Raw genomic sequence first — 25,774 nt, 5'->3', positions numbered from 1 at the left:
ACAAGATCCTACTGAGTCATGGGACTGAGATGGGAGCTGATGGCCTCCATGTCTGACCTCCGTTGGAAAGAGAGCGAAGTTGTGCTCCTCTCCAAGATGACTATGGGGCTTAAAGTGATGAGCACCTGAAGGCATGTGCCTTCCTCCCACTGGACCAGTATTTCATAGATTTTGTGAAACTGGCTCTGTTCCAGATCCCGCCAAACTCATACAGACTTTTGGCGGGGTTAAAATATATTTTTCTGAGGCACGAGTGGGAGGTCCCCACCCCGGCAGATATTATGTATTTTTTCTGCCTTAAGGCCAATCCTGACCAGAAGGGGCGAGGTGACGGTTTTTACTACCTCACTCGTTTTCCCAACTTAGCATCCATCATCGACCTCCCCAGCCACCCAAATGACTATAAAGATATGTTCTTTATGTCAAATGGGTTCAAGAACTGCGAGCATCGATACTTCAAGCGCCCTCGTAAGTCTTCTATCTTTATGAATTTGGCACGTGAACTTTCTTATCACTTTCACACATTTTTTTGTTTAAGTGTTCTAATTGATTTCATTCCTTGTGCAACTATATTTGCGAGGACAAGGCGGTCTGAGACCCATGGGGGTCAATATGAGACTTTGTCTCGTCTTCCTTCGAAGGAGAAAGACTTTCATCAGGTTATGAATGATGCCACCATGGTGGCCTGCAACTTGATCAGTAAGGGCCAAACGCTGGCCCTCAGGACCTGAGCTACTCTTCCTATTATTCTCGAGCTCCCTCTCCTCAAGAAGCCTTGCCAGCCAATGAAGACATCGAGGAGGAAGAAGACATGGCACCTCTGGTGCGCAAAAGGCAAGCTCCAGAAGATAATTAGGGGCCTGATCCAGAGCGAGCTGCATCTGGGGCAGCAACCAGCCCCTCCGGCCAATGTAACCCATATAGAGAGTTAGATTGAGTTGCTGCCAGTTTTAGGCTAGTTCGCTTCAACTCCAACCAACTCGTTAGTCACCACCCTACTGACCCGGTCCTAAACACAACACTCCTTCAGTGGATAATTTTTTGGTACGCTATGACCATAGCTACCCCAAATGTACCATTGTGGTTGACAATACTCTCCATTTTAGGTCCTCCATATTTTAGGAGTATGATACAAACCATAGGACCTGGTCTTCCTTGCGTCGGGGTATATATGCTCCTGGTTTTAGGCAGTATGTAGATGAGTCCAGTCCCAAAGAAGGACCTGAACCCCCTAGGACCTAGGAGGTAGTAATTTTAGATTCTCCCCCACCTCCATCAATCCAAGAGTTAGAGGTTGTGCTTGGCCTAGTCCATAACCCCGAGCTGATCGTAGTAGATTTCTCCCCTAGCTAGAAGGGTAGGGTTCTTTTTATTTTTCTTTTTCTTATCTTTACATTACTTTGATTAATTATTTCTTATATCTGAATCTTCTGCTCGTTCTTTTTCAAGCAAAGAGATGGAGCTGCCAGATGCCCCGGGTTTGAGGGGTGCTTTTAAGGTCGGCGGGGCCAGAGCTGGTACTGTAGTGAAGAGGGCCAAACTAACAAAGATTCAAACTCCCAAGAATGGAGCTTCCACCGAGTCTCCAGTTAAAGACAAGGGTGCCAGCTCCACCTGGGAGTAGCCTAAAAAAACTCTTCCCCCAGCTTCGGTGACAACAGTCACGGTTCTCCAAGCTCCGCCTCTTCCTGCTTGGCATGTACCTCCCTCAGTTCCTCAAGTGATACAAGGCAAGGCTCCCACCATCCAAATTCCAGTTAAGCCACTTGACCTGGCCAGGATCCCCGAGGCGTTTTAGGGTACTATGTACGAGATGGCAAGCCATATGGTTGGCCATGCCTACAGAGAAAATGCCATAGACCTAAGGACTATGGAGGAGAGTACTCTTGAGGACGTCCTCGAATCTGCTATAGGGATGAACCTCACTGTGAGTCCTTCTCATTCTTCTAACTTTTCCTTTTCTTTTCTCGTTAGTTTTCTTTTCTTTTTTTATAAAAATAATCTTGACCTGCCATGTCCTTTTGCAGTTTGTCCTGGCTCAACCCCAAGGAATTGCTTGGGTTAAAGCTAGGGATGAGGATCCTGACCTCCCCAGTCACTCAAGGGTTAGGTCCTTGGTCTTTAGGTTAACTAGGGGTTGTTCAATAACTCCCCTCCTATTGTACACGTTTGATGGGTTGTTGTCCCTCCAAGCTCGAGCTTGGTTAGGTGGGACATTCCCATTGTCGCGCATGATAGACAAACCTCCCTCATGTTGCGTATAACTCATATCATCATTGCGAGTTGGATACCTTCTTTGCGAGTTCAAATGATCGCCTAGGTCAAGTTGTTGATCCTACTGATGACTTTATGTTGAGCTAAGTTGATTTCTCAAGTTGCTCTCAAACCTGCCTCCATGTTGGCTCCCCATCTAGTAACTTCCATTTGCAAAACTTATAGCCCACGGCTGAGATCGAGGACCTGGATTCTTAGCATGTGCCTGTGGGGCATAAGTATCTACTAATGGGGGAGGATTTCTCCTACTATTCTCATGAGCTGGAGCATCTCATTGTGGGTGTGGTGGTGTAGGATGTCTAATCGGTGATGGCAGATGCATTTTTGGCAAGGCTATCCTCGTTCCATCAGGACGAATTAAATTCGCCTGCCTTGGCTCTACCCTAATGTCATGAGTTCTCTGTGCCTGGGGTTTTGCTCGCGGAACAGATGGACTCGTTGGGGCATTTTTTCTCCATGAACTTGTTCCAGCTCGTCCTGGCAGGTTGTTGTTAGCATTCCTGGGAATTTTTGCAGAAGGCATGGAGCTGGGGGTTGCAATTCTAACCGACCGATTGACATGTTGATGATGGTTCCTGTGGTGACCAGTGGGCTGAGCACTTCGGTGGTTTCGCTCTGAAGGTACAGAGCTTGGAGTGGCAGTCCTGACACAACGACTAGGTTTGGACCAGTTATTCATGTGGGACTTATGAGACCCACTTTGCCTCTTTCCGACATTCACGTCGGTTGTAAGAGGGGGTAACCGAGCCAGAACCTCCTCAATCTGTCTATTTTCCCTAGAAAGATGGCTAATTAATTGGGCATTCTCCATATCGACAACAGTTAAATATCCTGGATTAGGATTTGATGGGAGTGACGCCGAACTCCCAGCGTCATCTTGTCCCACCGATTGTTTCCCAAGACGTTGCTGAACATTTGGGCCCCTTTTAGCAGGAACAGCGGTATGATGGGCCTCCTACCCACAAGACTGCTCCATTTCATTATCATACATCGATCTAGTAAGCACCATGATGAATGTTGAATGAAACTTGTAAAGCACTAATTTCCTCTCAACGAAAGTACCAAAATGTTGACGTGGTTTTTCGCCAACAGTAGATTAAGAAATCTAATAAGGATATTAGTGCTTATTTGTAAACTATAACTAAATAATAAGAACCCTTTTGTACACACAAATTTTACGTGGTTAAGTGGTTAAAATCCACCTAGTCCACGAGACAGTATTATTGCTTTTCTCTCACAATTTCTGTAGATTTTTAGTAATAAAAAAAGAAGGCAGCCCTTCTCCCTGTCCATTATTCCTGATACTTATAGGGGAATTTCCTGGACAGGTTTGGGTAACCACGTGAATAAATATGGTATACATTTAATACATATTATTCTCATTTACATTGGGATATGATTTGATAACATAATAGAATATACTCTTGCTATCTCAGATAATAAATGATTAATATTAATACAACATGGGCATTAATGAGCATATAAAGAATCTTTGAGTCTCTTGGGATCCCTCAGTGTGCATTCTGACAAGATTTCCACGAGCTGAATATCTTCACTGAGCTAGAGATCCAAGGCTATTCGAACCTTGACTCGGCTTAACTTCAGTGCACCCAAAGGAGGATTTGGCCACTATAGGTCTCGAGCTGGATCGTTAGCCTAGGAGGCAGCCTAACAATAACATGAATGTCATATTGTCGAGTCCCAACTCGAGCTGCTAACATCATTCTTAACCAGAGGTTCTACTTGGCTGCTTTTCCACGTATTCATCTACCAACTGTACCCTGAGCTGAGTGACTAAACTCGTGCTAATTTTTAGGGTACAACAGGTTAATTTTGTATTAATATTTGATAAGTTTTTCCATGCTTGGATGGTGTTATGATTGCATTTTTTTTAGTAGTTTTAACTTAGTTTCGTGAGTCTACAACATATTTTCTACATTGCATTCACTACTACAAAAAAGATTTTTTAGGGCTCGCTTTGCGAGTCTGAAAAAAGTTTTTAGGACTCGCAGAGCACGAGTCCTCTATTTGAGAGCCTTAAAAAGTGAGGTTTTTTAGAACTCACGTTGCGAGTCCTAAAAATTTTTATTTTTAATTTTTTAAAAATGAATTGGTAGCCAAAGCTCTCGCTGGAGCTCCGACGACAGTGGCGGTGCCACCATCCTACGACGGTGGTTCGAGAAAATGGTGATTGGCTTTCGAAGCCTAAGGCTCGGGGAACGTCATGGTGGTGGTGGTTCTTCGTGGAATGGAATGTGGTGGCTAGATTGGAGGTAAAAAGTTTCGGACTCCATAGATTTCGACGAACACCAAAAATGAAATCTGGTGACTTCTAACCCAATCCTTGATTGGGTTTTGCTCGCATGAAAGTGTTGAGTACGATGGTGGTGGCAGCTCGACTCACAACGACCCAAGGTGGTCGGAATCTCGTCATAAACTTTGGGAAAACCCAATATTGAAGGCTCCGTTGTCCCTCTTAGGTGGCGCATGAGGGCTCGAGTTCGCTGGGGTCGAAGCTTCGGTGGCCTCCGAAGCTCCCTGGCCGACGCATGTTGCTGGTGGCGGTGGTCGAGCTTGGAAAAGTTTCAAGCGAGTGAGAGGGAAGGAGAGAGAGGAGAGTGAAAGAAGAGGGGGCTGAGTGTGGGTTTTTTTTTAATTTAGTTATTTATAAAACTTTAATTTATTTTTAGGACACGCATCAGTTTTTAGGACTCGCACATTCTTTAAGGAATCTCAACGCGAGTCCTAAAAATTCTAGGAGATTGGAGGGAATTTGTGATTTTTTAAAATTCAAACTTTTAGGACACACATAAGTTTTTAGGACTCGCAATGAGTGTCCTAAAAAGTCCAGGAGGTGTTTGTTAAAAAATAATTCAAACTATTTTAGTACACACATAATTTTTAGGACTCGCTCTGCGAGCCCTAAAAGATGCGAGTCCTAAAAACTCCAAGAGTTGTTTTTAGGACACGCATCTAGGTGAGTGTCCTAAAAAATTGTCACAAAAGAGTGTTTTTGTAGTAGTGATTTTATGATGATAAATTTGACATTTTAATGGCAATTGTAGTTTATGAATCATAGGTCAAAAAAGACTCACTGAGATGAGATTAAAATGAAGTTTTAGGAGCTGTTGACCCTCGTTTTGGCCAACTGACACGGAGTCAAATACTTGGATGAAAATAATGTGACAATTAAGATCTAATGGGAAAAAAGAAAATGACACCAAAGATTTATAGTGGTTCGGCCCCAAAGATTGGAAATGACCTACGTCCACTTGATGCTATTATTAATGTTAAGCTTCAAAGGTGTGATCAAAGAACTAGGGTTCTTGAGTTTCACAAACCTTAGATGGAGTAAAATACAGAAGATGGATGATAGCAACACAATTCTCTTTTTCTCATAACAGAAAAGAGGATTTGGAAAGAAGATTCCCCCTTGAGCTATTTCTTGTATATTTATAGGCTCAAGGAGGGTTACATTAGTCAATCAATCATATCTTTCCTTAATAAATGGATATTCAGGTTATAATGAAGAGATATTCTCAATTATCATTACAACTATACAAATTTATACATAAATAGACGGAGTATACGACCAGGCTGGTCGTATATAAATCTTGAACCCTGCGTATGGAAGTGTCTCTGGTCGATAGGCGAGCAGCATCTCTGCCACGTGTTGGCCACGTGTTGAAAATTATTGCCACGTCATCCACTGCTGCTTTTTGGATAAACATTTGCCCCCCAAGTTTATTTATTGCGACCAGCAATAAGTAAACTTAGGGAGCTGACCTTTCGAATACCCCACGAAATCTATCAGAGTCACTCGTGCTTCCTCGAAAAAGGTGACCTAGTCATGTCCAATCATGCCTTTTCGGATTCCAAGTAACCCTTCTAACGGCTATTGCACTTCCCCATGCCTTGAAAAAGGTAACTCATGATTACCCCTTTTTATCACATTTCAGCCATTATAAATTGTACGCCCTGATTTTCCCACGGGCTGATTAACGAGCTGGGATACGGCCTAATCATGACTACCACGTTGACATCCCCAAGACCGGAGCTGCCATCATAAGATCCTACCTCCTTAGCTCGAGGTAACCCAAGGGTTCTCCAAGATTGCTTAAGGACTGAGTCTGGACTCTGAGGGTCGCAGGTCGAGGAAAGCATCCAGCTCGTGGTACGAGCTAGAGTTGGAGCTGTGACCTTTTGTAAAGTCAACCACGCAAGGTAAACGTGCATATATCAGACATCACGTGTCTGATATATCCCTGACTTCTCGGACACGCAGCATGAACGTGCGTATTCAGACACCCACGACTGGGTTGGGCAGTGCGGCCCATTATCCCCTTACCTATTGATTTGACCACACTTATGTGTCAGGTTTAGGAATTAATCATGAATGTCACAGAGTTGACATGATAGGTAAGAGGGTCACGGGATGACCTTCTTACCAACTCTCAGGTGCCTTCTCCTATAAATACGGAGACCCTAGGAGTTACAAAGGGTTAGATTCTATTATGTAAAAAATACCCTGTAAAAGAATACCCAGTATATAGCAATAATACTGACTGGTGGAGTAGAAGGATTTTAACCTTTGAACCACCTAAAAAACGTATTTTGTGTCACCATTCCATTTCCAAGATCATTCATCTATTTCGGTTCAACATAAGCACTAATCCCTTCCTCTTTCTTTTCTTAATTACCTGTTGGCGAAGAACCGCGTCAACATAAATAATCCCCAAATTTACCTTTTCACTTTTTACTTGTCATTTTCTTTCCAAGAACCCTCAAGAACTTCAACCCAGAGCTTAGAAACTTTTAAGATCATTTGTCGCTTGTTTTAAAGATCCTCTGTTCGCACGCCCAAAGTTGCTTCATTTCAGAACCTCCAATCTTCATCTAGGTAAATTTCTTCAACTTTCACGCTCTCTGACATGCCATGCATACTGTTATATGCTTGTTTTGAGTTCTGAAATTTTTCGTGTTCTTGGGTAGAAATGCATGAGGATTTTGTGTATACCGATTGATGCTTGATAGGGTAGCGTAGTTTTGCTCTGAAGGAGTTAGGAGCCAATTTGATAGTCAAGATCGTAAGTTTAGGGCGTAAAATCGAAGTAAAAATTCAATTTTTAGGCTAGTTGAAAAATTAGGTTTTTCCTACCCCTTTCTAGGCCTTTCGTTCTCACCTCCCCCTGTTTCTGTTCGCAGCTTTTAATGCAAGATATGTGGGGAGGTGAGAGGCCTATCAACGACGATCTGCTCGCACAACTGCTCAAGGACGAAGAGAAACCATCGCAGCGAATCCAGGAGATCCCCTTCTCTCGAGCCTCACCTCAAAGACCTCAATCAACTCCTGTAAATATGGGTAGAGTTAAGTCCACTACCCAAAAGAAGAAAACCCCACATCCTTCGACCCAGCCTGATTCGCAGGCTGGGACTCCTTCGACCAGTGGTCGAAAGAGAAACGTTCCCGAGCCTTTTATTCAAACCCGAGCCCGGCCTCGACATGTTGTTCAACCAGATGTTGAATGGTATGTAGTACCTGAGAGCCAAGTGAAGATCAGAATGATCACCAACTACATCAAGAAGTATGGACTCACGAGGGTAACATTAGTTCAACCCAACCAAGATCAACGGGCGAACTTGCCCGGAGGCGCCTTCAGCGCCTGGTCGAGGTTCCATATTAAGGCAGGGGCTACCTTGCCTCTTCATTCCTTCTTCCAAGGGGTGGCCAAATATTTTGGAGTTGCCCCTTTCCAAATAACTCCTAATGGATATAGAATGCTCGCTGCACTCTATATCCTTTACAATCACAAAAAATTTCCCGTGCCAACTCCTCATGAGGTTAATTATTTGTTTGACCTCAAATCCAACCCCAACCAAGAACGTACGGGGCTCTTTCACTTTTGCCACCAGGAGATTGGACGCACCTTCTTGACCGACACCACTCACATATCGAACATGGGGAGGTACTACCAGGAGTATTTCCTTATGACCGACATGATCGCGAACAATCTGGCCTTTGCTGAAGGAGGTAAAACCTTTGTACCACTGGCTGTTAGTTCTTCAATTTTTTCTCTGCACTTCCTTAGAATATTTTACCCTTTTCAGGCCCATGGTTGCGACCAGAACCTACTCCAGACATGGAGTTAAGGTCAGACCTTTTGGCCAGCATGACTGACGTGGAGAAAAGCGTCAAACATCTGGTCACGGAGGCTAACCTTAGGCTGGTTGGCCTTTTGGCCCCTCATCAGGACATGAGGGAGTCAACAGCAGGGAGTACTACTGGTGGAGAAGTTCCCGAGCAGCACCCGGATGTGGAGCAAACTCCTTCGAGGAGGGCCACCGGAGTGACAATCAGGGAACCTTCCAACACCCCGCGGGCTATCGCTCCCCTTGTCCCACAGGGAAAAGGGAAAAAGAAAGCTACCGAACCCCTCGAGCCCCTCAACGAATCTTTAGATGAGAACGGTACTGATATTTCACTCTTAGATAGCTTGCCAATTCCATGTCACTTATTCGACGGGGACGGAAATTTTAAATATGCTCCAAATTTAGGTCCAGACTTCTTCATGTCAGAGAGTGAGTGTGTGACTAATAGAGTCTATAGTATAACGACCAGTAATAATAGCTCGGGTATTTAACTTTGCAATCTTTCTATATTTCTTTTCCTGATGTAATATACTTAGTCATTCACCCTTCCTTACTGCTCGTATATTTATTTTTCTTGCAGAAATGGACTCAGAAAATGTGTTCGACATTTACAGCGCCCCTAAGGCTCCCACGGCTCCCTTGAGGAAAAAGAAAACAAGCAAGAGGCATCCTGGTGAAAGCAGTAAAGCGCCTCAGGCTAAGAAACCTCACACTACAGGCGTCCCAAAGGACGGACCCTCAGTCAATGCAACTCCACCACCTTCTCCCCACGAGCAGCAGACTCCCCCTGCTCCTGCTGGGTCGACACCATCTCCACCGGCCCCAGCCGACCATACTCAGCAGGCCAATCCTGCTTCCACAGGCAGTGACATATCGAGTCATGCCTTAAGATTGGTCAAAGACAAAGTGGCCAAGATTTTGAAGCACGAACGATGCCAAGAGGCAATGGCTGGGACGGAGACGATGGACGTCGACCAGATCTTAAACTACGCCTTGAACGAGTTTGCCAGTGTAAGTCATCTTTTGTTGTGGAGACAGCCCTTCTATATTCTACAGTTCGTCTAACCTTTGCTCTGATCGCAGACAATGCTGACCCTTACTACCGACTGTCTCCAATCGGGTGCTGTTACTAAGCAGGCCAAATCTTTGGAGCAACGACATGCTAATGAACTCAAAGCTGCCGAAGCGAAATATGCCGAACAGCTTGCAAAAGTGCTCGAGGAGAAGAATAAACTGGCTGAGTTGAGGGAGAAGCAAAATTCTCTGGACAAAGCCATCGAGCAGAGGGACCAGTTCAAGGAGTCTAACCGCGTCAAATACCGCGCAGCTAAAAAGCTCGAGGAGGACTTGATTGCGAGTAGACAAGAGACTACAACCTTGGAGGGCTGGATCAAGGAGCTTGAGAAAGCCAATGCCAGCAATTTGGAAAGGTAAAAGAATGCCACACTCCGGTGCTTCTATGATTTCTGGAAGCACAATCAGGGTGCCAACTTCAATTACCTTCCTAAGAATGTAAGAAACGCCGAGCTTGCTCGTTGTGCTGCTCGACTGGCAGAGGAAGAAAGAGCGAGGATTCCTGCTTCCCCTGAGATCTCGCTGGCCACTGGGATGGACAGAGGAGAAGCTGATGCTGAAGAAGCGGTCAACCAGGATGCTCCCCAAGATCCTCCAATCCCTTAGTCTTTTTCTATTTTTATTTTTTATCTTTTTAATTGCACGACCTACGGGTCGTGATGTAAAGACAATATATTTTTTATTGCTGCATGGGTAGCTATTTCCTTTTAATTAAACAATTACATCCAAGCAATACTGCTCACGGTGTAAAAGGATTCATTTTTTATATTATAATACGTTTTCATTTTATTATAACATTTGTTCACATGACCGAACTTAGCATAGTACTTTGGCTGATTTAACAAAATATAAAATTTTGAAAAATACTCTAAGTACCATAGTATTCTTTCACTTATTTTGCTCATGTGTTTACATACCTTTTGATATGCTTTGCTTACTAGGTTCCTTATATGCCCCCCAAGTGATCGAGGAGCTTTTAGGTCCTTGGTCACTTGCCTTGACCAAAACCTGTGCGAACATTACTGCTCGGTATAAAAACATTAAAGTGGTAATATAGCAAAACAACACACGTAGTGAGCAAATACTTGTAATAAATACAAAGATTGGCAAGAATGACTGGTTGCGCACAGTCCCTTATAATTCTCGTATTAATCGGACAAAACGTGTATGTACGAGTGATCAAAAAAGATCTTACACTTACAAGCGATCAGCCATATAAAATGACCAACCCTTTTTCGAAACTTGTAAAAAGTAAAAATTAATACAAGCCAGTCCTTTAAGAAGGATTGTTCACTGATAATACTTGCACAAGTGTTCTCCATTCCAATAACGAAGAACAAGATCTCCATTTAAGTGTGCAAGTTTGTAGGTGCCTGGATGAAGGACTTCTTCTATCTGGTAAGGTCCCTCCCAATTAGGTCTGAGTACTCCAGCAGCTTGGTCGTGAGTGTTTAAGAAAACTCTTCGAAGTACTAGGTCTCCGATGTTGAATTTCCTTTCTCTTATTTTAGAATTGAAATATCGGGCGACTTTTTGCTGGTACGCAACTACTCGGAATTGGGCTTGTTCACGTTTTTCCTCGACTAGGTCTAGGGACTCCATCAATAGTTGGCTATTAGAGTCTTGGGCGTATGTTAATCTGCGATGCGAGGGTGGATCCAACTCGACAGGAAACATAGCTTCATACACGTATGCCAAGGAAAATAGGGTATGACCTGTTGCTGTTCGGTGGGAAGTCCTATACGACCAAAGAACTTCAGGCAACTACTCTGGCCATGCTCCCTTAGCTTCTTCAAGTATTTTCTTCAGGGTATCCTTTAAGGTTTTGTTAACTGCTTCGACCTACCCATTCGCTTGGGGATGAGCGACGGAAGAAAAGCTTTTGATAATACCATGGCGTTCCCAGAAGTCTGTGAATAGATCACTGTCAAATTGGGTGCCGTTATCCGAGACGATTTTTCTTGGCAATCCATATCGACAAACGATGTTCTTGACTATGAAGTCAAGCACTTTCTTGGTCGTTATGGTTGCGAGTGGCTCAACCTCGGCCCATTTGGTGAAGTAATCGACGGCAACCACTGCATACTTTACACCACCTTTCCCTGTAGGAAAAGATTCGATTAGATCTATTCCCCAAACTATGAAGGGCCATGGACTCTGCATTTTCTTTAACTCATTGGGGGCTGCTCGTGGGATTTTGGAAAATCTCTGTCACTTGTCATACCTCCGCATGAACTCCATTGAGTCTTCATTCATCGTTGGCCAGAAATACCCCTGCCTCAGGATCTTTTTTGATAAACTTTGCCCCCCAGTGTGGTCTCCGCAAAAGCCTTCATGTACCTCTTTCATCAATTCTTTGGCCTTTTCTGGTGAAACACATCTAAGCAGTGGCATAGAGTATCCTCTTCGGTATAGAATTCCATCGACCAGGATGTACCTAGCAGCCTGTCATTGAAGGGTCCTGGCTTTGTTTCTGTCTGTTGGTAATACGTCGTGCATAAGATACTCTACGTATAGTGCCATCCACATGTCTTCCATCTGGATCACCATAGTTCTTTCTTCTGCTCGGATGCTTGGTGTACACAGTCGCTCAACTAGCACTATATTTAAAGTGTCAGCATCCTTTGAACTTGTAAGTTTGACCAAAGCATCAGCATTGGAATTCTGGTCGCAAGGTACTTGCTGGAGGGTGTATTTGTCGAATTGTGCCAGCAGATCCTTTGTCTTGTTCAAATAGGCGACCATTTTTGGGCCTCGTGCCTGGTATTCCCCAATGACCTGATTCACCACCAACTGCGAATCAATGTAAATGTCCAGCACCTTTATATTCATATCTCTGGCCAACCGTAACCCAGCGAGTAGGGCTTCATATTCGGCTTCATTGTTAGAGGCCGTAAAGTCAAACCTAATTGCACAGTGAAATCGATGCCCTTCCGGCATTATCAATATCACTCATGCTCCTGCGTGGGATTCGTTGGATGAACCGTCTGTGAACAATTTCCACGAGGGAGCTTCAGAGTGAGGCCTAGGCTCATTAGGTTTTTCACTCTGCTCGCTATCTATGAGTTCAGTGAACTCTGCAATGAATTCATCCAAGACTTGCCCTTTTATTGCTGCTCGCGGCAAGTAGGTTATATCGAATTGCCCAAGTTCAACTGCCCATTTCAACAATCGACCCGCAGTTTCTGGCTTTTGCAGGACTTGCCGTAGGGGCTGGTCAGTCAAAAATGTGATCGGGTGAGCTTGAAAGTAAGGACGTAACTTCCTTGAGGCCAGAATTAAACAATAGGCTAACCTTTCGATGGGAGGATACCTCAACTCTGCTCTGATCAGCCTTTTGCTTACATAATAAACAACCTTTTGGCACCTTCTTCCTCCCTTACTAACACAGCACTTGCAGCATATTCTGTGATTGCCAGGTAGATGAACAAAGTTTCCCCATCTACAGGTTTTGATAGGACGAGTGGCTACGCCATATGAGCTTTTAATGCTTGAAATGATTGCTCGCACTCCCCTGTCCACTCAAATTTTTTGTTGCCTTTAAGTAAATTAAAGAAAGGAACGCACTTATCTGTTGATTTTGAAATGAATCTACTGAGTGCAGCAATTCTTCCTGTTAAACTTTGAACATCCTTAATCCTCATTGTCGATTTCATATCGATCAGGGCTTTAATCTTCTCGGGATTGGCTTCGATTCCTCTTGAGTTGACTATGAATCCCAAGAACCTCCCTGATCCTACTCCGAAGGAACATTTGAGAGGATTTAGCTTCATTTGATACTCGTTTAAGACGTTGAAGCACTCCTGTAAATCCTTCACATGTTCTTCTACCTTTTTATACTTAACCAGCATGTCGTCGACGTAAACCTCCTTATTTGTATCGATCATCTCTTTAAACATGTGGTTGACTAGTCGCTGGTAAGTCGCACCAGCATTTTTCAAACCGAAGGGCATTACTTTATAACAGTAAAGCCCTATATCGATTCGAAAGCTAGTGTGATCCTCATCAGGGGGATGCATACTAATCTGATTATACCCTGAGTATGCATCCATAAAGGAGAGGATCTCATGCCCTACAGTGGCATCGACCAACTGGTCGATCTTGGGGAGTGGGAAACAATCTTTAGGGCAGGCTTTATTAAGGTCTATGAAATCCACGCATGTTCTCCATTTGCCATTCGGCTTAGGAACTAGCACAGGATTAGAGACCCATGATGGATAAAACGCCACCCTGATGAACCCATTCTCCTTCAGTTTTTCTACTTCTTCTTTTAAGGCTTTTGATCTGTCTTTATCGAGCAGCCTTCTTTTTTGCTTCACAGGTGGAAAACTTTTGTTGATGTTAAGGATATGGCTGATGACTGCAGGATCTATCCCAACCATGTCTTTATGCGACCAGGCGAAGACTTCCTGGTTCCTCCTTAAAAATTCCACTAGTGCTTGTTTGGTTGTTGTTTCTAAGTTTTTTTCGACTTTCACAACTCTGGTCGGATGTGCCTCATCGAGTTGGACCTCTTCCAGGTCCTCGAAGGGTCCTATTTCTTCTTCAAAATCCCCAAAGCGAAGATCCAAGTCCCTATCCTCACTTTGGGCAACGCCCTATTTGGTGACATTATCACCTGAGTGGGTCTGAGCACCAATGGCCAGTTGCAACTCCTTTGCAGGAACATTCCTCGACACACCCTTCTTTTCCTTGGTGATCAAGGCATTATAGCACTCCCTCGCTTCCCGCTGATTACCGTGTACGCATCCTACCCCTGCGTCTGTTGGGAATTTCATGGCCAGGTGCCATATAGAGGTGACGACTCGAAGGTCGACTAGTATTGGCCTTCCAATTACAGCATTGTACGCCGAAGGACAATCAACTACTATAAAAGTAGCGACTAATGTCCTATTAGCAGGTGCAGTACCTGCTGTGATTGGGAGTCTAATCGACCCCATTGGGGCGAGTCCTTCACCAGAGAAACCATAAATGGTTTGGTTGCATGGTTCTAAGTCCTTAATGGACAACTTCATTCTTTCCAGTGAATACTTATATAGGATGTTGACTGAACTTCCTGTATTGACCAGTACCATCTTCACCATCATATTGGCAATTTGAACATCCACGACCAGTGGATCGGAGTGTGGGAATCGCACATGCTCGGCATCGTCATCAGAGAAGGTTATTAATTCCTCCTCTGTTTGAGCCTTTTTTGGTGCTCAATCCTCAACACTCATCATCTCGATGTCCTAGTCATGGCGTAGGGTTCGAGTGTATCATTCCCTTACCTTTCCACTATTTCCTACAAGATGTGGGCCTCCACAGATGGTGAGTAATGTGCCTGCCACAGGATCTGGCTGTAAAGGTGGCGAGCGCTGGCGTGTGGGCGCTTGCTCGTTGCCACCTAAAGCCTCTCGCTGGGAACCTCCTGCGGCTCGCACATATCTTCTCAAATGTCCCTGTCTGATCAGGAACTTGATCTCGTCCTTCAGCTAGTTACATTCATTGGTATCATGCCCGTAGACGTTGTGAAAATGACAGAACTTGGTTGTATCTCTTTTTGAAATATCTTTTCTTATGGGAGTGAGTCGCTTCTAGGGCACACTGGAGCTTGTAGCCTGATACACTTCTGCTCGAGATTCGATGAGGGCGGTGTAGTTGGTGAATCTCGGCTCGTAACGATTGCCCTTAGGGCACTTACTCTCAGAGGTCGAGGGTTCATTATGCACCCGCTTTCCACCATTCTTACCATTGCCATTCCCATTGCCTTTGTCGTTGCCATTGGGATTCGACCCGTTGGCGGCTTTGGTGGGTTCTTTGGGCCCCTTGTCTTTATTTGGCGAGTTCCCTTCATTGGCAATTGCATCTTCGAGCTTGATGTATCGATCAGCCCGATCCAAGAACTCCAGGGTACTTTTAACCCCATGCTTTCTGAGGCTACTTCAGAGGGGTGAATGGCGCCTAACTCCTGCAGTTAGAGCCATCATCTTGCCTTCATCACCTACTGTTTTAGCTCCAGCTGTTGCTCGCATAAAATGCTGGACATAGTCTTTCAATGATTCCCCTTCCTACTGACGTATTTTGATCAGTTGTTTTTCCTCAGTAGGATGTACACGAGCCGTGTAGAACTGTCCGTAAAACTCCTTCACGAACATTTCCCAGGATACTATACTCACAGGAGGGAACTTAAAGAACCACTCCTAGGCGGCATCAGAAAGTGTTGCTGGGAAGATCCTGCAACGAGCATCTTTAGATACTTTCTGAATATCCATTTGTATCTCAAACTTGTTGACGTGAGATACTGGGTCCCCATACCCATCAAAATTCGGAGGAGTGGGCATTTTAAATTTATTGGGGGTTTCAGCCACAACAATCCTCTGTACGAAGAAGGTGCCTCTCCTCCGATCGTACTCAATGTGGGATGATCGCCCCCCGACCAGCTACTGCACCGCCTGGTTCAGGGCATCAATTTGAGCCTGATCAGCTTCTGGGATTGCTGGGATCTCTAGTGCTGGGGGAATGTACTCACCGTGCCTTTCTCAGCAGTCATTAAGTACGTCCCTCAGATCATCGTCTCTTCGCCGCTACTCGTTGGCTCCCAGCCGACTAAAGACATTTTTTTGCCTAGGCTGCCCCCCAGCGTTATGGCCCGCTGGTCGATCTTCTCTAGGTGGGGGCTCCTGCCTCCACCTCTTTCTTCGTTCCTCTGACTAGCATTCCTTCTGCCAGAGTCGGCTTCATTGTAGTCGTGGCCATCTCTGAATCGTGTCTGACTATGGTGCGACCGACTATTTACTTTGTTGCCTCATTGAGCAGGCATTTCTCGAGTGTTAGGGGGAGGCCTGCGCTGGTCAGTAGGTCCCCATGCATTGTTATGTTGTGGGGGGGCCCTGACTGCAGAGCCTGTCTCTGAGTTCCTCCTGTTGGCAGAAGGACGCTTGTAACGCCCTGGATAACCAAGACCGTTACACTGTGTGTTTGAAATAGTTCAAGACTTGCTAATCAAGTCATTTAAATCAAAATGTGTATCTAACGACACAAACAGATTAGGTTAAAAAGAATTTTGGTTATAAACGCTTAAATTTTATTAAAATACATGGTTGGTACATGGGATCCCAAATCAAGGTTTAAATAACGTAAATACAAAATTCTCAATAACAAATAAATAACCAAGCCACTCTAATGGAAAAATATACGTGTTAGGTTCCCGTCCCTGTACAATTCCTCGACCATTGGTGGCCGAGCAGCTGACAATGTACACCTCGCCCCCAGAGCTCTCCAACCTATGGTCAACTTGCCTTACCTGCACCATGTAGCACCCGTGAGCCGAGGCCCAGTAAGAAAACATAATATCATAACATAACAGTATTAGCAGCTAAACAGTTCGTAGAGCATAATCCAATAATTACAAGGAATTAATCAGTTACCAACAAGCCATAAAATACATTCAAGGCAGCACATTGGTCAATAACCAATAATTCAGCTCCAGATACTCATCAAGTCATACACAATAATCAATAATAAAACATATGTCAAGCAATAACTAGGGTTAATGCCCGTAGGCCGCACCCTCTATTTAATTCACTGTCTTTGGCTCGCTTAGGCCAAGCCCAGTGACATACCTACTGACTCCGGCCAGCTTAACCGAGCTCAGTGACTAATAAGCTGTCCTCAAATACCAGTGTCCGAGCCGCGCCATGTGCGCAAGTATTGATTTCGGCACCCTTAGGCCGTTTATCACATGTCCCGGTGGCATAATACCACCTCATGACATTCATACGATTATAGGGAACTCTTAGTCCCAACATATTCACATAACAACACATACAAATATAGGGAACACTTAGTCCCATCCTATCCACCTACACAGGTGCAGTTTTCTTACCTTAATTCCAAGTGCTTTAATTAGAAAGGACGACTCCCGAGCACGATCTGTTTCCCGAGCCCTAGCTTATCACCTAGTCACAACCAAGGTAATGGATTCCATTAATATTCAAATATAGGTTTTCGAGTACAAAACTTGCTTCCAGGAAATCAAATTCCACCAAGCACAGTGGTGAAATCGATCCCGAGCACTTTAGGTTAGATTCCCGTGCCTAAAAACCCCAAATGTTCAAGTATACATCTAAGGGCTGCAGCCCTTGAAGCCTAGCCGCGGCCCTGCCCTAAAACAGAACCTAAGCCCTCCCTGGAAGAAGACACGTGTCGCGGCCCTTGCTTTGGGCGCCGCGGCGCTTACCCCTGACCGAGCCTTCCTGGCTCATCTTCATCCTAGGGTCGCAGCGCTCTAGAACAGAACCGCAGCCCTTCCCTTCGAGCCCAGAATTTCCATCATTTCCAACCTCTAAACCTTACCCAAAATCATCCCAAAGCTCCCTATTTCAATATCAATCATTCCCAACACTTTTAAGATAACTTTAACATCATAATTCAACAGAAAACCCAACCTAAAACTTATTAAAATCCATGTTTCAATTTCAGAAACAAAAGAACTTCAAACACTAAAACCAACCAAACAAAACTCAAATTTAAGCTTCTAAATCATGAATTAAAGTTTACCTCCTCAGCTGAACCCATTCTCTAAGCAGAATCCTAGTTAATTCCCAAGCTTATCAGCTTCAATTTAACCTTAAACATCAACAACACAATCATCTTACTACTCAGCCAAAAGCTCAAAGTTTCTAACTTCAAAACACAGTTTAATTCTCACCTTGGCTTTGATTAAAGATTTCTTGGATAATCCTTGAACTGAGCTTCTAAATCCCCACTAAATTCTCAGCAATTCCCAGCTCAATCCACTTAGTTTTCTCCTTTTTCTTTCCTTGTGGTTTTGCCTAGTTTCCTTGAGAGAGAGAGAGAGAGAGAGAAAAGAGCTGAGAAGGAAGAAAAGGTCGGTTTATTTGTGTTCTACTATTTTCTTAAGTCTAACCTTATCATTTAGGTCAAACCCGAGGCTCGGGGTGCCGAAACCGTCCCCGAGGGCAAAACGGTAAAATTCCCCAATATTCTCGCCTATACTTCCTAACCTCAAATATATCTCCATATATTTATTTTCATAACCCGATAGTCTAAATAACTACCCGATACCTAAAATACCCCTGACTTATCCAAAGTCAACTGTTAAACCCCGTTGTGACTTTTCCCGCTATCTAGCCCTAGGATCTCCTCGTGCCGAAAGCTACAAACACACATATATACATATATATTTATATATATCTACCTATCCACATAATAATTTGGTCTCAACAATTTATCACACACAATCAAGTTTATGCCCTAATGGGCCAAAATTACAATTATGCCCTTACCAGCCAAACAGGGCCCGCATGCTTATCCAATACCCATATTCATGCTTTCTTACCATTAATTCTCTTAACCTCTAATTATGCCCTCCCGGCACACTAATCAAGGCCCTTAAGCCTCATTAGTAATTTTGGGTCGTTACAACGCTTCTCCCTGCTCGGTGGATGTGGCTCCTCATCCCCTAGGTGTCTAGGGCTGCGGAGCGGTTGCCCGGCCCTATTCTGCCTCGAGCGCAGGGGATTGCCTTAATCAGCCTGGGATGGAGGCTGCTGCTCAAGATCCCTAGGTGGGACATCATCCTGAGCCACAGGTGGCTGCTCCGGCCTTTGAGGGCTTACTGTTTGGAGCGGAGGACTAAGGTTGGGACCCCTTTGAGGTGGCCCGTTTGGTGGCTGATCTGGCTGGGAGGCTGGCGCAGCCTGATTCCTAGCCAGCTGGATGGCTGCTTCAAGGGCATCCCTGGCATCCCTCTGTCGACGGTCCATCTCAGCCTGCCGCTCGCTCAGCTCCTGATGCTGGCGTTCTATTTCTCTTTGCTGCGACGCCATTATCTCAGCAGAATTCTCTTGATTGGCCCTCAGATTGGCCAACTCATCCTACAACACCCCCAGTGTTGCCTTCAGGGTTTCAGAATCTAACTCCTCCTCATCAAACTCCAAATGCGGTTCGTCCTAAGCCACATTTGGGGGAGGAGGCTGAGATGATGCAGCGTTAGCGGCCTGTCCGATCTTCTTGGATGTTTTTTCCATTATCTTCTTTCACAAGCTCTCAATGAAAGCACCAGAATGTTGACCCTCGTTTTGGCCAACTGACACGGAGTCAAATACTTGAATGAAAATAATGTGACAATTAAGATCTAATTGGAAAAAAGAAAATGACACCAAAGATTTAGTGGTTCGGCCCCAAAGATTGGTAATGACCTACGTCCACTTGATGCTATTATTAATGTTGAGCTTCAAAGGTGTGATCAAAGAACTAGGGTTCTTGAGTTTCACAAACCTTAGAAGGAGTAAAATACAGATGATGGATAATAGCAACACAATTCTCTTTTTCTCAGATCAGAAAAGTGGATTCGGAAAGAAGATCCCCCCTTGAGCTATTTCTTGTATATTTATAGGCTCAAGGAGGGTTACATTAGTCAATCAATCATATCTTTCCTTAATAAACGAATATTCAGGTTATAATGAAGAGATATTCTCGGTTATCATTACAACTATACAAATTTATACATAAATAGACGGAGTATACGACCAGGCTGGTCGTATATCAAACTTGAACCCCGCGTATGGAAGTGTCTCTGGTCGATAGGCGAGCAGCATCTCTGCCACGTGTCGGCCACATGTTGAAAATTCTTGCCACGCCATCCACAGCTGTTTTTAGGATAAACAGGAGCATTTCAGGCTTTCAGGATTAAAGTGTTGAAGTGGAGCTCTTTAAGTTCGAGAATTGAAGAAATTGAAGCTAGGTCGCGGCCCATAAAATTCAGGCCACAGCACTTTAATTGGAATTGACGTTACATATTGCATGTTCCAGTCGGGTCGCTGCCCAGAAAAAGTAGACTGATGCCTGCTATGTAGAAAAGTGAAGTTGGGTCGCTGCCCAGATTCTTTAGGCCACGGCCTGTGTGACTAGTTTTGCCTATATTCCGTTTTAGGTCGCGACCTGCGAAGCTATTTTTAGATTTTTAATTAGATTTTAAATATAATTTAAAGGGGACTATAAAAGATTTTTAGGGTTAGTTTGAGATTAAGCTTTATTATGGTTTTTTGAGAGAAAAAGACTCGAAAAGGGCTAGAGGGAAGACTACAACATTATTGTTCATCAATCTAGTTTATTTTCTTCCCTTAATCTCTTTAATTTTAATTTTAATGATAATTATGTTTTTTATTATGATTGCTATTATGGAGTAGGTTCTTTTTAGGTTAAGGGTTAATTCAAAAACCCAAGACATGAATTCTTGATTGTTGATAATGAGTATTATTCTTTAATTTCTCTCAATATTAAATTGTTTCTATTTTTCCAATTGAATGTTATGAATTTTGTGATTTCTTGTTAGGTGGCCAACTACTTAAGGTTTTACATTGTTCAATTGTCATCTTAGAACCACTACTCACCTAATAGTTTATGATTCTAAGTGTATGTGATAAATTGCATTTGATAGTAATGTCAAAAGAATTGTTGATTATGATGAAAAATAGAACCTAGGTTAAATGATTTAAATAGATTGTATGCTTCATAGATTTATTGCTTGGCTAAAAGAGTTAATTATTGAGTGCTTCACCTTGATTACTTGTGATAGGGATATTGGGATAATTTTCTACTTCAACGTTATCAGCGGAGTTAATGGTTTAATTGAGAAATTATAATAATAATATTTATTATTAATGATTGTGAATTATTGGGAATGATTGTTGAGGGTGGAGATTAACATTTAATTGTTTCTTAATATCGTAGTATCAATATTTATTTTCTTTATAATTTATGTTTGTTGACGCGGTTCTTCGCCAACAGGTAATTCAGAGAAGAAGAGAAAAGGATTAGTGCTGAATCTAGAACCGTCGCAGATATAAAATCTTAGAGAATGAACTAGGTGACTCAAGGCACGTTTTTAAGTGGTTCAAAGGTTAAAATCATTCTACTTCCACTAGTCAATATTATTGATATACTCTGGGTATCTGGTTACAAAGCATATATCTATTCAGAGACTATTTTTTCCAACCCTTATCAACTCCCAGGTTCTCCATATTTATAGGAGAAGGCACCTGGAAGTTGGTAAGGAGGTCATCACGTGACCTTATTATTTGTCATATCAACTCTGTGACATTCATGATTAATTCCTAAACCTGACACATAAGTATGGTCAAATCAATAGGTAAGAAGATAATGGGCCGCACGGCCCAACCCAGCCGTGGGTTTCAGAACATGCACGTTCCTGCTGCGTGTCCGAGAAGTCAGGGAGATATCGGACACGTGATGTCAGATATATGCACGTTTATCTTGCGTGTGTTGACTTTACAGAGGGTCAGAGCTCCGTATATAGCTCGCACCACGAGCTTCTCCCCTGACCCGACCTTCGACCTTCAGGTTCTTTTCCCCCAGTCCTGGGCAACCTTGGCGTGTCCTTAGGGATTGCTCGAGCTAATAAGGTACGACCTCAAAGCGGGAGCTCCGGTCTTGGGGATGTTCACTGACTAATCACGATTAGTCAGTAACTCTGCCTGCTAATCAGCCCGTGGGGAAAATCAGGGCGTACATCTGCCCCCCAAGCTCCTGCTCGTGGTACATGACGTCGTATATAAGACCACTGTAGGGGCTTTTAGACTTCCCCATAGACTCCTCGCATTCCACCCTTACGCAGGCATCTGACACGTGGAACGTCGTGGGTGGTGGTGGTACGCCTTACGAGAACCGCATTTAATGGCCTAGCCTATGCCCAGCCGTCGTTTCGTATTTCGAGTGGAAGGCCTCGGATCCCTCACCAAGGTCATCCAAGAGTCTTCTACACGTGATCCTTCACGTATATAAAAAAGGGGGTGGCCACCGTACGCACGGGTCACCCTTTCATTCGAAATTTTCCAAATCTCCTTTCTTTTTCCCTCTTTATATTTCAGAAGAACGAAACCCTCAACCCTGTTGCTGCCATTTTCATCGTTCACGAAGCTGAGGTGCACGGATTTCTCCGAAGCTTTGGAAGCTACTACACCGACGAAGCTCCTACCAACGCAACGCCCTCGTCCACCTCCCAGCCACACACTGTAAGTTTCCTGACCCTGTTCACTTTGAAAACATGCTACGGTAGCTTAGGTAAAAAATTTCATTGTAGCTGCATGCAAGGGTTTTCTGGGTTGTGTGAATATGGGGGGTGATAGCCCTTTTTAGGTTAGGGCACATTTGTTGTAGGAAATCACTTTAGAGTATGGGTTTCAGGATGCTTTTTCTGGAAAAATTTCTGGGCAGGAGTTTTGGGAATTTTTGGGTGTAAAACCAGGTAGCTTAGGGAACATGCCTTTAAGCGGTTTTGTAATTTTCCGCCTGTTGAAACTTTCCCCCCAAGGCAAGTTCTATTCTGAATCCCCTGACACGCGAATTCCGAGTAATCTGGGATCTGTTGGGAGTATACGCGCGTGTTCACTGAATCGCGTGGTTCCACTCTCCACGGGCTGGGCTTACCTCAGCTCGTGCAAATAATAATTACTTCTTTCTCCTGCTTGGGTCGCCTTTTCTAAAGTGTTTTCTTTTGTTCGCTAGGCGACCAGATGGCTCCAAAAAAGAACCTTCCCCAGAAGAACGTTGGAAGTTCGGCCTCCCGGCAGGAAAAGGGAAAGGCGATGATGCCCAGCTCTCCGATCCCCCGCTTCGGCCCGGCTGTGGAGAAGGAGGTCGAGGTGGCCCCCGACGCATTCTTTGAGGCGGAGAGAATCGTCTCAAAGATAACCGACCAGATGAAGATCAACAAACTCTTCCTCAGTCACAACATTCCACTGGGGAAAGCCTCCGTTATTGCCCGACCTGCCTCGGATGGCGAGAAGAGCTGCACGCCGCTCGATGAATCGTTTGCGGCCTGGAGTGGTGAACACTTCAAGGCAGGGGCCTTCCTTCCCCTGGATCAGTACTTCACTGACTTCCTGAACTACGTGGGGTTGGCCCCTTTTCAACTCCCCCCCAACTCCTACCGTCTGCTGGCGGGGTTGAGGTATTTATTCAAGAAGCAGGAGTGGGAGGTCCCTACCCCTGCCGATATTTTATACTTCTTTTGCCTCAAATCCAGCCCGGATCAGAGGGGTCGAGGTAACGGGTTTTACTATTTAACCCGTTTTCCCAATACGGCGGCGGTCATCGAGCTGCCCAGCCACCCAAATGACTTCAAGGATCAGTTCTTCATGTCAACTGGGTTTCGGAACTGCGACCACCACTACTTCAATCGTCCTCGTAAGTACCCTCCGATCTTAGCTCGCCTTTTAAGTGTTATTTTATCTTAGCTTCTCCCGGATCCCACTCTGACTCCAGCCAATCTTGCAGCCATCTACGCGAGGACCGAAAATTCTGTGACCCTCGGGGGCCAATATGAAACACTGGCGGGCTTGCCCCCCAATGAGAAGGACTATCGCGTGCTCGTGACGGACGAGACGATGGTGTTCTGCAAACTGATTTTCCCAAATCAGACCCTGAACCTGAAGAGGCCCCGGGGGCCGCCTCCAACCCACGACAACAGACCTATCATCGTGGAGGAGGTCGCGGTAGAAGAAGACGAGGAGGACGAGGCGGCCGAAGTTCCGCTCGTGAGGAATAGGAAGAGGGCCTTGGAGGAGAGGATCCAATCCGGAGCAGCCGCGGGTCCTTCCGGCCAAGGTAACCCTTACTTGTTTAAGCATGTAGATAGGGCCACTGCAGACCCCCAGCTAGTTAGGTTCAATCCTAGGCAGCTCGTCCACCGTCACCAAAGGGACCCGGACCTGAACACACTCCTGCTCCATTGTGTTGATCGGCTCGTGCTGGATCACCAAGAGAGCCGGCCTAGGGGTACCGTAGTAGTAGATAACACTCTAGCTTTTAGGTCGATCTTATTCGAGGAGTATGGGACCAACCTACGCACATGGCCATCACTCCAGAGGGGTATCTATGCTCCGGGGCTTAGGCAGTATGTAGAAGAGTCCAGCCCTGAGTTAGAACCGGAGCTAGAACCTGCGCCAGTTCGCGAAATAATCGTCTTAGGTTCTTCCAGCTTGGGGGGTAGGGCTCCCTCAGTATTCACATGCTTTTTAGCTTTAAACTTTTGTCCTTATCTTTGTATGATTGCTAACTTGTAATAACCATGTTTTTTATTGGACAGAAGAGATGTCTCAGCCCGAGGATAGTGTAACGCCCTGGATAGCCAGGACCGCTACACTGTGTGTTTATAAAGTGCCAGACTCGCTAATCAAGTCATTAAAGTAAAAACGTGTTATTGAAATAGTAGAGGAACTAGGGTTAAAAGCGTTTTGGTCTCAGAAGATACATTTTCACTGCTAAACATTGTTTATGTACATGGGATCCCAAAAATGACAGTTTAAAAGCCATACTACAAAAGTTACAAAGTTTATATACATTAACAGCCATACTAAGGCAAAATGAGCAGTTAGGTGATCTCCGTCCTGACACACTCCTCGATCGTGGTGATCGAGCAGCTGGCTATGTACATTTCACTTCGGAGCTCTCCACCTCAGGACTGGTCCAGCTTGCTCTTGCCTTTACCTGCACCACGTAGCACCCGTGAGCCAAGGCCCAGCAAGAACACATATCAACAATAGAACATGCACATTTAGCTGTCAAGTCAATCTCACATATGGCATCTCATAAACTTCAAGCATATCAATAGTCAAGTATTTCATATTCAAAGCATATCAGCTCATATAACACAATGCACAAATGATAACCAGGGCTAGCGCTCGCAAGCTGCTCCCTCTGTTATCCTATTATTTCTGGCTCCCAGTGGCCAATTCGCGCCCCGTGCGCTAAAAATCATGAACGGTACTCTTAGACCGCTTATACGTGTCCCTTGGCATAATACCAACGATGACACAAAACAGTTCTCGGGAGCACTTAGTCCCATCACAATCATACACTCGGGTGCAGTGTTCTTACCTTTCAATTTACTAATTTCCGATGCCACGTAGCCACAAGCACGGTCCTCTACCCCGAGCCTCTCCAAATTCCTAATCAAAACACAAATATAATATTCTTTGTCATTAACCAATCCAAGACTACCTTCCCGGTACCTAATCCACACTCTCGGAACCCCCAAGACCTTAGAATAACACCCCGGAGGCATCCCCCGAACCCCCAGAGCAAAGACCAAAAATTGCAAAATTTAACTCCCCGAAATTTGCCTTGTGCCGCGGCACCCACCTCCAGAGACCCCTAGGCCGCGGCAAGCAAAAGCCATGCCGCGGCACACCATCGCAGACCCAGATTTCTGGGTTTCCCTTCGCATTTTCCCGAGCTCCAACCTCTC

At 44.6% G+C, this 25,774-nt stretch overlaps 1 protein-coding gene across 1 annotated transcript; it reads left to right on the top strand.

Annotated features, from left to right (window-relative positions):
• Positions 1-9,006: 9,006 nt before the first annotated feature.
• On the top strand, positions 9,007-10,104 carry LOC133791997 (uncharacterized). Its single transcript, XM_062229906.1, has 3 exons — positions 9,007-9,435; positions 9,508-9,854; positions 9,942-10,104. Exons 1-3 carry the CDS (start codon positions 9,007-9,009, stop codon positions 10,102-10,104), a joined length of 939 nt encoding a protein of 312 aa, XP_062085890.1.
• The last annotated feature ends 15,670 nt before the right edge of the window (positions 10,105-25,774 follow it).

This window comes from Humulus lupulus, chromosome 7, assembly GCF_963169125.1.
Source record: "Humulus lupulus chromosome 7, drHumLupu1.1, whole genome shotgun sequence".
NCBI lineage: Eukaryota > Viridiplantae > Streptophyta > Magnoliopsida > Rosales > Cannabaceae > Humulus > Humulus lupulus.
The sequence above is the reverse complement of the archived record's forward strand: the minus strand, read 5'-3'. Positions and strand labels throughout refer to the sequence as shown.

What these genes read in the sequence shown, in the direction of transcription:
- LOC133791997 (XM_062229906.1), top strand. Translation starts at nt 9,007, where the DNA reads ATGGACTCAGAAAATGTGTTCGACATTTACAGCGCCCCTAAGGCTCCC. An exon ending in CCTTGAACGAGTTTGCCAGT is followed by an intron (nt 9,436 to 9,507) that starts GTAAGTCATCTT and finishes CTCTGATCGCAG; the next exon opens with ACAATGCTGACCCTTACTAC. An exon ending in AATGCCAGCAATTTGGAAAG is followed by an intron (nt 9,855 to 9,941) that starts GTAAAAGAATGC and finishes TAAGAATGTAAG; the next exon opens with AAACGCCGAGCTTGCTCGTT.